The 13,316-nt window shown below is 35.9% G+C and overlaps 1 protein-coding gene across 5 annotated transcripts in view; it reads left to right on the forward strand.

Annotated features, from left to right (window-relative positions):
• PPIG (peptidylprolyl isomerase G) overlaps positions 1-13,316 on the forward strand; it is a 55,981-nt gene that overhangs the window by 19,988 nt on the left and 22,677 nt on the right. For 2 of the 5 annotated variants that reach the window (XM_081261394.1, XM_081261395.1), the window contains exons 2-9: positions 1,019-1,071; positions 1,553-1,627; positions 1,722-1,796; positions 2,095-2,202; positions 3,336-3,380; positions 3,947-4,034; positions 9,381-9,410; positions 9,497-9,636. In XM_081261394.1, the coding sequence (XP_081117520.1) occupies positions 1,567-1,627; positions 1,722-1,796; positions 2,095-2,202; positions 3,336-3,380; positions 3,947-4,034; positions 9,381-9,410; positions 9,497-9,636 (547 nt within the window). In that variant the 5' untranslated portion in view covers positions 1,019-1,071; positions 1,553-1,566. Of the gene's footprint in view, positions 1-1,018; positions 1,072-1,552; positions 1,628-1,721; positions 1,797-2,094; positions 2,203-3,335; positions 3,381-3,946; positions 4,039-9,380; positions 9,411-9,496; positions 9,637-13,316 lie in introns of all 5 variants that reach the window. The other 3 variants (XM_081261396.1, XM_081261397.1, XM_081261398.1) reach the window with 2 other exon arrangements.

Genomic DNA, 13,316 nt, shown 5'->3' on the forward strand with positions numbered 1-13,316 from the left:
GGCCTAAAATATAGTGTACTGTTTGCTGAGCCACCAGCTTAGTTTAGATATACTCATTTTCATAAAAGCATATATATTTTAGTTAGTCGCTTCTGAAAGTTGAAAATGTCATTTTTATTGTCAGTTTGTATACTGTTTAACTTATTGGCTTTGTTTCATCTGTTCTTCACCTTAAACTCTCTACCCCCATCAAATATTACATTCAAAATTTCAAGTTTTAAAAATAAGGGCCTTACCAGAAAAAAAGTTCTATTAAAAATAAGTATCTACTATGTAGATAAACCTGTTACACAGTATAATCCTCATTGGTATGTCTATAATAGCACATCAGGAAAGGCAATTGCTCATGATTAAAAACTGGCCTCGCCAGGCACCGTTTCTCACGCCTGTAATCCCAGCAGCTCAGGAGTCTGAGACAGGAGGATTGAGAGTGCAAAGCCAGCCTCAGCAAAAGTGATGAGCTGAGCAACTCATTGAGACCCAGTCTCTAAATAAAACACAAAATAGGGCTGGGGATGTGGCTCAGTGGTCAAGTGGCCCTGAGTTCAATCCCAAGTACAAAAAAAAAAAAAAAAAGTAGCCTCATGTAATGAGTAAAACTTATTGTTGTGCTTTTATTTAGCATTTATATCTACCATATATTACTATTATTAAAATACTTTGCTCAGTGTGGTGGCTCACAGATGTAATCCCAACGACTTGGGGTGCTGAGGTATGAAGATTGTAAGTTCAAGGCCAGTCTCAGCAACTTATTGAGGCCCTAGCAACTTAGAGAGATCCTGTCTCAAAATAAAAAGGGCTTAGGATGTGGCTCAGTGGTTAAGCAACTGAGTTCAATCCCCAGTACCTAAACAAAAATTCTACTTTGTTCTTTATAGATGATTTATTTTTGTTGGTGTTTAGAATTCCTCCTACCAACAGTACTTGCAGCTCCACTATTGAGCATATATATCCCCAGCCATTTTTATTTCTTATTAAGTCTCATGTTTTAATCAGAACTCTCATTTTTGCTTTCTAGGAGCAAAGAATTGAATCAATCGCCCTTGTTGGTGTTCTTTTTTCAATTTAAAGGTAATCTGCCTGTCAGTTCAGTTGTCATACAAACTTAATACAATTTTCTGTTTGTGCTGGCAATCTTATATTTGGTTGATAAAATAAAAATTTGATTGTATGATAATGGCTAAGCCTTTTTTTTTTTTTTTTTTTTTAGTGAGAGAGGGGGGAGAGAAAGAGAGAGAATTTTAATGTTTATTTTTAGATTTTGGCGGACACAACATCTTTGTTGGTATGTGGTGCTGAGGATCGAACCTGGGCCGCACTCATGCCAGGCGAGCGCTCTACCGCTTGAGCCACATCCCCAGCCCCGATGGCTAAGCCTTATCTTTGAAGTCTTTTCTATTCTCACAAAACACAATCTAATCTCTGAGAGCATTAATAATCCATATGATTTACCTCATGGAAATACATATAAAAATAATTCAATTCATATTTCTGATTTTTGTTCCATGGAATTATTTTGTCAAATACTCAGGAAAAATCTTTTCTATTTTAGTCTGCGTTGGAACAATGGGAATAAAAGTTCAGCGTCCTCGTTGTTTTTTTGACATCGCCATTAACAATCAACCTGGTAAGAATATTAATGTTCCTAGTTAACATTTAAAAATTAGTATTTAATACTTTAAATTAGTAAAGAAGTTTAAACCAAATATTTTCTTTTTCAGCTGGAAGAGTTGTTTTTGAATTATTTTCTGATGTGTGTCCCAAAACATGTGAGAACTTTCGGTGTCTTTGTACAGGTTTGTTCACATTTTCGGTTGCCCTAATAATTCTTAGAAATATTAGTTATAGTGCATTTTATTTGAGATTGATTTCTGCACTTGCCCGAAAAATGTGGATGTGGATGGCTTTTTAAAATGATAAATGCTTTTTTTTTTTTTCCTGGAAGGGAGTGAAAGTTCTGTAGTTTAAAGAAATCTATACAAGAGTAGTTGTATTTTACAGGGCAAAAGCTTTCATAAGTAATTTTGCTTTAATACTACTTCCTTGATTTTGGTGTTTACTAGGTATCCTGCTAATTTTTCTTCTCTACTACAGGTGAAAAGGGGACAGGGAAATCAACTCAGAAGCCATTGCATTATAAGAGTTGTCTCTTCCACAGAGTTGTCAAGGATTTTATGGTTCAGGGTGGTGACTTCAGTGAAGGTGAGACCTTGATTCCCACAGAAGAAAACCACATATTTAAAATCTTTGTATGTCTTTGATCTTAATGTCAGACAAATCCATAGAAGTCTAAGTCTGACTTTATTCTCATTCCAATTAGTCTTTGGTCAAATTGTAGAAGTACTCATAGAATGGCATGAAAGAAGAAAACACATAGGAAATAGTTTCCCTTTTTTTTTTCTTCTTTTCTGTAACTGGGTTTTAATCTGAGGACTCATGCTTACTGAGCAAAAGCTTTACCACTGAACTACACTCCAGTCCTTTTTATTTTATTTTTCAGACAGGATCTTGATAAATTGCCCGTATTAGCCTCAGACTTGTAATTCCCCTGCTCCAGACTTCTGAGTAGTTGGAATTAGACATATAACAACTGTATTCATCTCTAAATCTGTTGGCTGTTTTTGATTTTGGAATTCTTACTACAGTTTGGTTTTTTTGTTTGTTTGTTTTTGTTTTTCATGATATCAGGGATTTCAGAAACCTGGGGCACTTTACCACTGAGCGATATCCTTGGCCCTTTTTATTTTTTTATTTATTTTTTTAATTTTTTTTTTCAAATATTTATTTTTTTTTTTAGTTTTCGGCGGACACAACATCTTTGTTTGTAATGTGGTGCTGAGGATCGAACCCTGGCCGCACGCAAGCCAGGCGATCGTGCTACCGCTTGATGAGACAAATCTCTCGTATTTTGCTTAGGGGCTTGCTGAATTGCTGATACTGGCCTTGAACTTGAGATCTTCCTTCCTCAGCCTCCTGAGTCACAGGAATACAGGCATGCACCACCACACCCAGCTTAAAACTATTTCTAAAGACACTTTGAAAAAAAATGTTATTAATTCTTGTTGAAGAAACTGTGTAGTCATCATTAGAATCTGAAAACTGTTTTTTCCAAGAATCTTAATATGCTTTATCACATTCTTATTATAGCATCATAAGTGAAAGAAGTAATTTGGGATCTTGTCACTGCTGATATAAAGTTAATATCTTATAATTTGCTGTTGGTCCTTTGATTCAAAAATCATTCACACACTACTTTGTAGGAAGTATGTTGGTTTAGGCAGCAACTTCAAAGAGTTCACTGTCTTGAGAATTCTGAGTCTATTTTTCATTTGTAGGAAATGGACGAGGAGGGGAATCTATTTATGGAGGATTTTTTGAAGGTAAAAATGTTTACATTTTATTCATTTGGTTATTGATTCAACTAGATTATTCATTATAATATACATGTATACTAATATATATATATACTAATGTACAACTATCTTCAACTAATCTGATGGTTAATTTTCTTTTGGGGGGAGCATGTACTTGGGGTTGAACTTGGGCACTTTACCACTGAGCCACATCCCGAGCCCTATTTTGTATTTTATTTAGAGACAGGGTCTCACTGAGGTTCCTTCGTGCCTTGCTTTTGCTGAGGCTGGCTTTGAACTCACATTCCTGTCCTAGCCTCCCTAACTACCGGCATTAGAGGCATGCACCACCGTTCCCGGCTTAATCCTTTTGATACTATGAGATTTGGCTAGTTTTCCCACAAATTATGTTTTCTGTCTTTTTTATTGATGTAAAAATCACTTGGAAAACTATAAGCATATGAGTGTTGAACTTAATAGGTTCATCTTTACTTTTTGTATTCCGGTGAAATTTTATTTCAGATTTCATATGCTTTTTTCTTATATCCTTATTATATGCTTATAATGTAACTGAAAACTTTACTTCTTTATAGATGAAAGTTTTGCTGTTAAACACAACAAAGAATTTCTCTTATCAATGGCCAACAGAGGGAAAGATACAAATGGTTCACAATTCTTCATGTAAGTATTTATAATTTGATGGTTTAACATATCCCATTTTCTGTTCTCTCTCGATGTGCCTTCCATTGGTTTCTAATAAATCAGAGAGAAGCCTATAAAGGCAGGGAATTGTTTAATGAGGAAGAACAAAGAATTATTGAACAGGGGAGTTGAAAAGTGCTGCTCAGGTTTTTAGATAATGTATATTTGTCAAGGGGACATGAGAGCCAGATAAAATACATTTCTATTGGCCAATTTATTACAGGTTGAGCATCAGAATTAATAATATTATTAGGCTTGGCACAGTGGTGCACATTTGTAATCACAGTGGCTTGGAAGGCTGAAGCAGGAGGATCCTAAGTTTAAGCCAGCCTCAGCAGTTTAGCAAGGCCCTAAGCAACTTAGTGAGACCCTACCTCTAAAATAAAAAATGAAAAGGCTGGAATGTGGCCCAGTGGTTAAGTGCCCCTGGATTCAATCCTCAGTACCAAAAATAAAATATAATAATAACAACAATATTATTATTAGATTATATTTAAATAAAGTAGGAATCCAGGAGTCCATACTGATACATAGTAGTCCTGCCTTATGTGTAGTTTTGCTTTTCATAATTTAAGTTACCCACAGTCACCCTAAAAATACTAAATAGGAAATTCCAGAAATAAACAATATATGTATTTGAAATTTGACTGACTTGATGAAATCCCCATTGTTCTACTTGGCTTAAAAATCATCCCTTTGTCCATTGTGTCCATACTATATATGCTTCCTACTTGTTAGTTACTTAGTGGTCTCTTTGATAATTAGATTAGCTGTCAAGTTATTGTAGTACTTGCATAACCCTGACGTAGTAACTTGATGCTACATCACAGTGCCTACATCATTCATTTCACTTCATCTCATTGTGTAGGTATTGTATCATCTCATTGTTGCAAGAGGAAGGATGAGTACAGTAAGATATTTTGAGTGACAGAGATAATCTCTTTCTGGGCCTAATTTTTAAATTAAATTTTACCATAGGTAGGTATATATATATATGAAAAAATCATTTACTGGGTATATGTGGGATTCAAAACTATCTGCAATTTCAGTTATCCCCTGGGAATTGTGAAACATGTCCCTACAGATTAAGTGGGAAGTACTATAAATAAATAAGTAACAAGGGAGAAGAGAAAAGCTCGTTCCTAGTAAAACATCAACTAATAAACATAAAAGAAATGTTGAAGTTAGAAAACTCACCATTTTGTAATCATCACAGTAATAATTGATTAAGGCAAGAATCTTCTATGGATACTAAACTTAGTGGGACAGTATTAACCAGAAACAAGATGTTTATGTTACATAGAGTATCTCTCCATAATTAATTATGAAAGTTAAAACAATTGATCCTCATAATTCACAGATTATTTATTTGTGGATTCACCCATACACTGGGTAGAGCCCAGGGACAAATGCATGCTAGGGAAGCACTCTCACTGAGCCACATTCCTAGCCCAAGCTTCAATTTTAAAAGGAAAAAAAAAAAAAAAAGCCTTGCAGGTGGCTTATGCCTGTAATCCCAGCGGCTCTGGAGGCAGGAGGATTGTGAGTTCAAAGGCAGCCTTAGCAAAAGTGAGACCCTAAGCAACTCAGTGAGACCCTGTCTCTAAATAAAATACAAAATACGGATAGGGATGGAGATGTGGCTCAGTGGTTAAGTGCCCCTTGGTTCAATCCCTGGCACCCCCCAAAAAAGAAAAAGTTTGCTGTATTATGTATACTGTAAAGCTTGCCTTTTAACCACTTTTTTGACTTGTAGTCTTCCTGCCTCAGCCTCCCAAGACACTGAGAGGCCTTTTAAACACTTAACTGTGTAGTTCAGGCATGTTTATCAAATTCCCAGTGTTACACAGCTGTCATCACAATCTGTTTCCAGAGCTGTTTTATTATCCCACATTTTTTTTTTTGCCATTTTCCTTTTCCCATAGCCCCGTAACTACTAATCTTGAATTTGCCTATTGTAGATATTTCATTTGGGTGAAATTATGCAATATTTGTCTTTTGTGTCTGACTTGTTTCACTTAGCGTGTTTTCAAAGTTCTTTCACATGGCAGCATGTTTCAGAACTTTAGTCCTTTTTATGGCTGAATAACACTCTATGTATATATCATATTTGTCCCATTATCTGTTAATGGACATTGGATTGTTTCTACCTTTTATCTAATGTGAGTAATACTACAGTGAACACTAGTGCTTGCGTCTCAGCTTTCAGTTCTTTGGGGGGTTGAGTGGGGGGATAATGGGAATTGAACTCAGGGACACTTGAGTGTGGACACTGAGCCACATCCCCAGCCCCTGTTTTGTATTTTACTTAGAAACAGGGTCTCACTGAGTTGCTTAGGGGCTAGCTTTTACTGAAACTGACTTTGAACTCTTGATCCTCCTGTCTCAGCCTCCTGAGCTACTGGGATTATAGGCATGCCCCACGGTGCCCTGCTCAGTTTTCAGTTCTTTTGCTTATACTCCCAGGTTAGATGGTAATCCTATATTTAGTTATTTAAGGAAAATCCAGGACCTCATGCATGCTAGGGAAGTACTCCACCACTGAACTACACATCCAGTCTTTTAAATTTTATTTTGAGACAGCATTTTCCTAAGTTACTCTGGCTGGCCTTGAATTTGTGACCCTCCTACTTCAACCACCTGAGTAAATGGGATCACTGGCATGCTATTTTATTATTGTAATTAGCAATAAAATTGTTATAACTAATACAGTAGAACAGTAAATTCAGTTGCATACATACCCAATGCCTTTTTCAATAAAGTTTCTTTTTAAAATTATCTTTAATCTGTTATTCCAATATATCTCTGGTACATAACCAAATAGCAGCCCTCTTAACTACATGACTTTAAAGGTAATCTAGAGGGAAAATGGATGACAAGAAGTTCATTTGCCAAAATATGCTTATTTTAAGTTTTGATTTTGTCTTGGTTTTTTCTTTTATGGGGGCTCTCACTATGCTCCCCAGACTGGTCTGAGCTCCTGGGCTTTAGTGGTCCTCCTGTCTTGGCCTCCCATGTATCTGGGACTACAGTACCATGCCACCACAACTTTAATTTTTATCCGGGTTTCTTTCTTCAACTTGGAAATTTATATCAGGAGTAACAAACTCAAGCCTACCAAGGCAAGTGACATAAATTATCCTGTTAGAGCAAGAAACTAAACTATTAATTCACATGTTAAAGAACACAGAACCCTTGGCTCTGGTCAGTTATTGCTATGTGCCAGGTACCACAACTTTCAAGTATTGCAGAGAGGCTCCAAGCCTGGATTTTCATGTGAAAGTGTCCCTTAGGTTACCCTTTTGTTGGTTTGTTTCCCGGAGTTGGGAGTTATCTCTGTAAGACCTAGGCTAGCCTTAAACTTGCATTTCTCCTGCCTGTTCTACCTAAGTAGCTTGGATTGTAGGCAAACGCAGTGGCACTTGGTGAAATAATTAAAAAATTTAAACATTGTCAGTTAATTTAAAAATTGTCTAGGGGGAAGAATAGAAGTTCGTTGGATTAGACAACATTGGGAATGAAGGGAAAGGAAGGGGGATGGGAATAGTAGATTGAGTCAGATATAACTTTCCTGTGTTCATGTTTGAATATACAACCAGTGTGACTCCACATCATGTACAGATACAAGAATGGGAAGTTATACTCCCTTTATAATATGTCAAAATACATTCTACTCTCATGTATATCTAAAATTAGCAGGAAGAAAAAAGAATATTTGCCTAGCATGCACAAAGCCCTGGGTTTGACCCCTAGTATTGTAAAAAAATAAAATAAATGAATTCATAATTTTTTTTTAAAGTGATGAACACTAATGTGGACCATTTCTATTCAGGATGAACAGAATATGTCTGAAGGCTATCCGAATCTGACTATTCCCACCTCTCTCTCCCTATTCTGTTTAAAATGTTGAAATTGAAAAGTAGTCTCCCCTCCCCACCAAGTTATTTTTATATATATTTTTAGTCATTGATGGATCTTTATTTATATGTGGTGCTGAGAATCAAACTCGGTGCTTTACATATGCTAGGCAAGTGCACTACCACTAAGCCACAACCCCAGCCCTGAAAAGTAGTCTTAACCCCATAAAATCATAATCATAGAATGGCTTGGTAAATTTTGGTAAGTCCATACAGTAGAAACTTTATAAACCATAAACATTCAGGAAGAACTCAGTTTATGCAATAAATACAAATAGATAATAACATCACCAAAATGTTGACTTTTTATCTTTTTTTTTTTTTTTTTTTTGTACCAGGAATTGAACCCAGGGGCACCTAACCACTGAACTATATTACCAGCCTTTTTATTTTTTATTTTGAGACACGTTCTTAACTATGTTGCTTAGGGCCTCACTAATTTTTGCTCTGGCCGACTTCGAATTAGCAGCTCTTGCCTTGGCCTCCCAGATTTCTGGGATTATAGGTGTGTGCCACTCTGCCTAGCTTATATCCAGGTTTTTAACAAGTAGGTATTGCTTTTCTACAAAGAACAAATTTTTAAAAAATACATTGTGTATCCAGGTGTGGTTGGCCAATGCTTGTAATTTTCAGTTACTTGGGAGGTTGAAACAGGAGGATCACAAGTTCAAGACTCAGCCTCAGCAATTTAGGAAGACCTAAAAAATAAACCAGGTTGTGCTGAGGCTGTAGCTCAGTGGCAGAGCGCTTGCCTAGCATGTGTGAAACACTGGGTTCCATCCTCAGCACCACATAAAAATAAACAAAACAAAGACATTCTATCCATGTACAGCTATAAATAAATGAATGAGTGAATGAATGAATGAAAGTATAAACAAACAAATGAATGAATAAACCAGGTTGGGGCTGGGTTGTAGAGCACTGGTAGAGCGCTTTCCTAGCATACATGAGACATGGGTTTGATCCTCAGCATCACATAATAAATGAATGAATGCATAAAAATACATACATATATACATAAACAAACCTGGTTGGTGACCTGTGTCTGAGTCAAGAGGATCACAAATTTGAAGCTAGTCTGAGCAATTTAGTGAGATCCTGACTCAAAATTAAATAAATAAGCAAATAAATAGGACTGGGTATGTAGTTCAGCAGTAAAAGCAAGCCTGAACTGAATCCCCAATGCAGTGGGGCAGTGGGGGTCCGTGGAATACATTGTGTGGCAGATATTTTGCATTCTTTTTTACTCAAAGTTAAGGTAATATGATTCTGTTATGTTAAAGTAACATATGATTAGTTTGGGTTTTGCTTTGTTTTCAATGTAGTTATTTTCTTTTCCTTTTTAGAGATGCTAACTTTGTTTTTCTTTGACTTTGTTTTTATTCTTCTCTCTGATGACTTCCAAAAGAACAACAAAACCAACTCCTCATCTAGATGGGTAAAAATTCAACTATTTTATAACCTACTTTAAATTAATGTGAAAATAAGAAGCTTTTATTTAGTCATCTTTATTTGACTCTTTAGGCATCATGTTGTTTTTGGGCAAGTGATTTCTGGCCAAGAAGTTGTAAGAGAGATAGAAAACCAGAAAACAGATGCAGCTAGCAAACCATTTGCTGAAGTACGGATACTCAGTTGTGGAGAGCTAATTCCCAAATCCAAAGGTAAGAACAGTACATATTTCAAGGAATTCTTGCTAATATAAAATAGACACTCTAAATAGTTGGTTTGAAATTCATACTATAGTTGACATAAATGTGAGGTGTTTGTGTATTTTTTTATTTTTGTACTTGGATTGAACCCAAGGGTGTTTTCCCCTCTGAGCTATAGTCCTAGTTTGCAGTCCTCCTTCCTCAGCCTCCATAGTCATTGGAATTACAGGCATGAACCATCTTGCCAGACTTCTAATTTTTTTTTTTAATGACAAAAATTATGTATATCATGCACAATGTGATGCTTTGAAATATGTATATGTTGTAGTTTTTTGTGTGTGTGGATTGCATAATTGAGCTAATCACATTACATTTTTTGATGTGTGTGTGCACGCACACATGCTTGCACACACATGGTGATAAGCTTAAAATCTAGGTAATGATTTTTAAGAATACAGTCATTCCTTCTTCTCTCCTCTATACTGGGAATTGAACCCAGGACCTGCCACATACAAGGCAAGTTCTCTACCACTGAGCTACAGCTCAGACCTTTTTAAATTTTATTTTGAGATGCGGTTTTACTCAGTTACCCAGGCTGGTCTTGAATTTGCAGTCCTTCTACCTCAGCCTCTAAGTAGTTTTTTTTTATTCTTGTTTGTTTGTCTTTTTTTGTTTAAATATTTATTTAGTTGTAAATGAACACACAGTATTTTATTTTTATGTGGTGCTGAGAATTGAACTCAGTGCCTCACACATTCGAGGCAAGCACTTTACCACTGAGCTACAGCCTCAGCCCCTTGTTGTTGATTTTTGAAACAGGATTACTCAGGGTGACCTCAAACTTAAGATATTTCTGCCTTTCTCAGCTCCAGAGTAGGCATATGCCACAGAGCTCAGTTTATAGTCGTTATTAACTGTTCTCACCATGTTGTACAGTAGATTTCTTGAATTTATTCCTTCTAACTAAAATTTTGTATCCTTTGATCAACATCCTCTCTGAATATACTCTCAACCTTCCTCTTCAGATCCCTAGTGAGACTACCAATCAGTTCCACTCTCTATTTCTGTGAATTTATCTTTTTTAGAATCCATATGTAAATGAAATTATTCGGTATTTGTCTTTTTGTGGGTAGCTTATTTCACCTAATAGATTAGGTGTAGATTTGTAGATTTATCCATGTTGCCACAAATGACAGGATATCCCTTTCTTTTGGGTACCAGGGATTGAACTTGGGGGCACTCAACCACTGAGCCACATCCCCCTCCCTATTTTGTATTTTTATTTAAAGACAGGGTCTCAGTGAGTTGCTTAGGGCCGCTGGGATTACAGGTGTATGCCGCTACTCCCAGTCAGGATATCCTTTTTTAAGGCTTAATAGAATTCCATTGTGTGTGGGGTTTGTTTTGGTGTGTGTGACATTTATTATTCTGTTTATCCATTGAGGGACACTTAGATTGATTCTGTATCTTAACAATTGAAAATAACACAATGGTAGTGCAGACATCACTTCAACATACTGGTTTAATTTCCTTTGGGTATATATATCTAGTAGTGGGATTGCTGGATCATATGGTCGTTTTATTTTTAATCTTGGTTGTTCCCCCCCCCCCCCGCCCCCAGACTGGGGATTGTATCCATAAGTGCTTTACTACTGGGCTGTTCCCCTCTTTTTTTATTTTGAGATAGGGTCTTGATAATGTTGCTCAGGCTAGCCTTGAACTTGCAACCCTTCTGCCTCAGTTTCCTAAGCACCTGGGATTATAGGTGTGCAACACCATACCCAGCTATTTTTAATTTTTTGAGGAACCTCCATGCTGTTTTACATAATGCTGTTCTAATTTACATTCCCACCAACAGTATGCAGAATGTTCCCTTTTCTCCATATCTTCACCAACACTTTTTTGTTATTTCTTAAGAGCTGTTCTAACAGGTATGAGGTGATATTTCATTGTGGTTTTAATTTTCATTTCTCTCCTTATTAGTGTTGTTGCATATGTCTTACTTTGAGAAATGTGCAGGTCCTTGGTTCATTCTTTTTTTTTCCCTGAACCATTTTTTAAAATCAAGTTATTTTCTTGCTACTGAGTTGCTTGAGTTCCTTATATTTTCAGTAATAACCCCTTATCAGATGCTTGGTTTGCAAGTATTTTGTCCTATTCCATTTACTGTGTCTTGATTCTTGATTATTTCCTTGATTATGCAAAAGCTTCTTTTTTTAAAAAAAATACTTTTTAGTTTTTGCTAGACTTTATTTTATTTACTTGTTTATATGTGATGCTAAGAATTGAACCCAGTGCCTCACTCATGCTAGGTAAGCACTTTACCACTGAGCTATAACACTAGCTCCTATGCAGAAGCTTTTTAATTTGATGTGAATCCCATTCATGTTTTCAGCTGCCTGTGCTTTTGGGGTCATATCCAAAAAAATTGTTTCAAGTTTTAATCCATTTCAAGTTAATTTTTTGTGTATATTGTGGGATAAAAGTCTAATTCCATTCTTCTACATGTGAATATGCAGTTATCCTAACCCCATTTTTATTGTCTTAGAGAGTGCTGGGGATTCCCCAATGCTTCTCACATTGTAAGTATGCATTTTTTTACGCTGGAACTACTCCTGCAGTCATCCCCATTTATTGAAGAGACTGTTCTTTCTGTATTATATATTCTTGATATTTTTGTATTTTCTTTTTTTTTTTTTTTCTTTTTATTGATACTAGAGATTGAACCCAAGGGCACTTAACCATTAAGCCACATCCCTTACCCCTGCTTTTTAATTTTTTTATTTTGAGATAGGTTCTTGCTAAGGGCTTTGCTAAGTTGCTGAAGCTGGCTTTCAACTTGTGATCCTCCTGCCTCAGCCTCCCAAGCCACTAGGATTACAGGAGTACACAATTGTGCCTAGCAGCATTTTTTTTTAAACTTTTTCAAGTGTTTATCCTGCTTTTTACTTTGTTCATTAGACATGGAACCATTTACATTTTTCCTCACTTATTTGTAATAATTTACCCTTTTGCTTCTATTTGGTTTGTTTTTTTAAAAAACTGAAGTTATCTAAAGAGCATGGGTGTAAACATTCTAGAGGAAGAGAAAATGGGTGGGATAGGATGGCAATTGATGAGAATAAGATAGATTAAGAAACTGACGGAATAAATTCTTTCCCTTCGTGTGTTGCTTACGTTCAGAAACATCCTGCATGTTTTAAAACTTCTCTTAGTTGACTAGACCAGACTATTTGAAGCTAATATGAAGCTAATTTGATGTGATGTTATCTGAAATGGTAAGAACTTTTTTTTTTTTAATGTGGTGCTAGGGATAGAACTCAGTGCCTCATGCATGCTAGCCAAGCACTCTCCCACAGAACCACAACTCCAGCCCAAGAACTTTGTTTTGAGTGAACATTTTGTCTCTATAATCTGAGAGATGTGACTGCTTCTATGAATTACAAATATTGGGTTTGATGCTCTGAGAGTAACAGAATGAGATTACCTTCAAACTAGTATAGAGAATAATAAAACATTAAACTGATTCTGTTCTTATTAATCTAGGGAGTAATAAAAGCTTATGTCACTAATTCATTAAAGTTTAAATGTCTTTAACATGCCTTTCAGAATTGCTTGAAGAAGAACATTTGGTTTCTCACCTTTTAGGTCTACTCATTTACTGTATAATATTTAGAAATATACACATTTTG

The sequence above is a fragment of the Spermophilus citellus genome (assembly GCF_964194105.1).
Source record: "Spermophilus citellus genome assembly, chromosome: 11".
In the NCBI taxonomy this organism is placed as follows: Eukaryota; Metazoa; Chordata; class Mammalia; order Rodentia; family Sciuridae; genus Spermophilus; species Spermophilus citellus.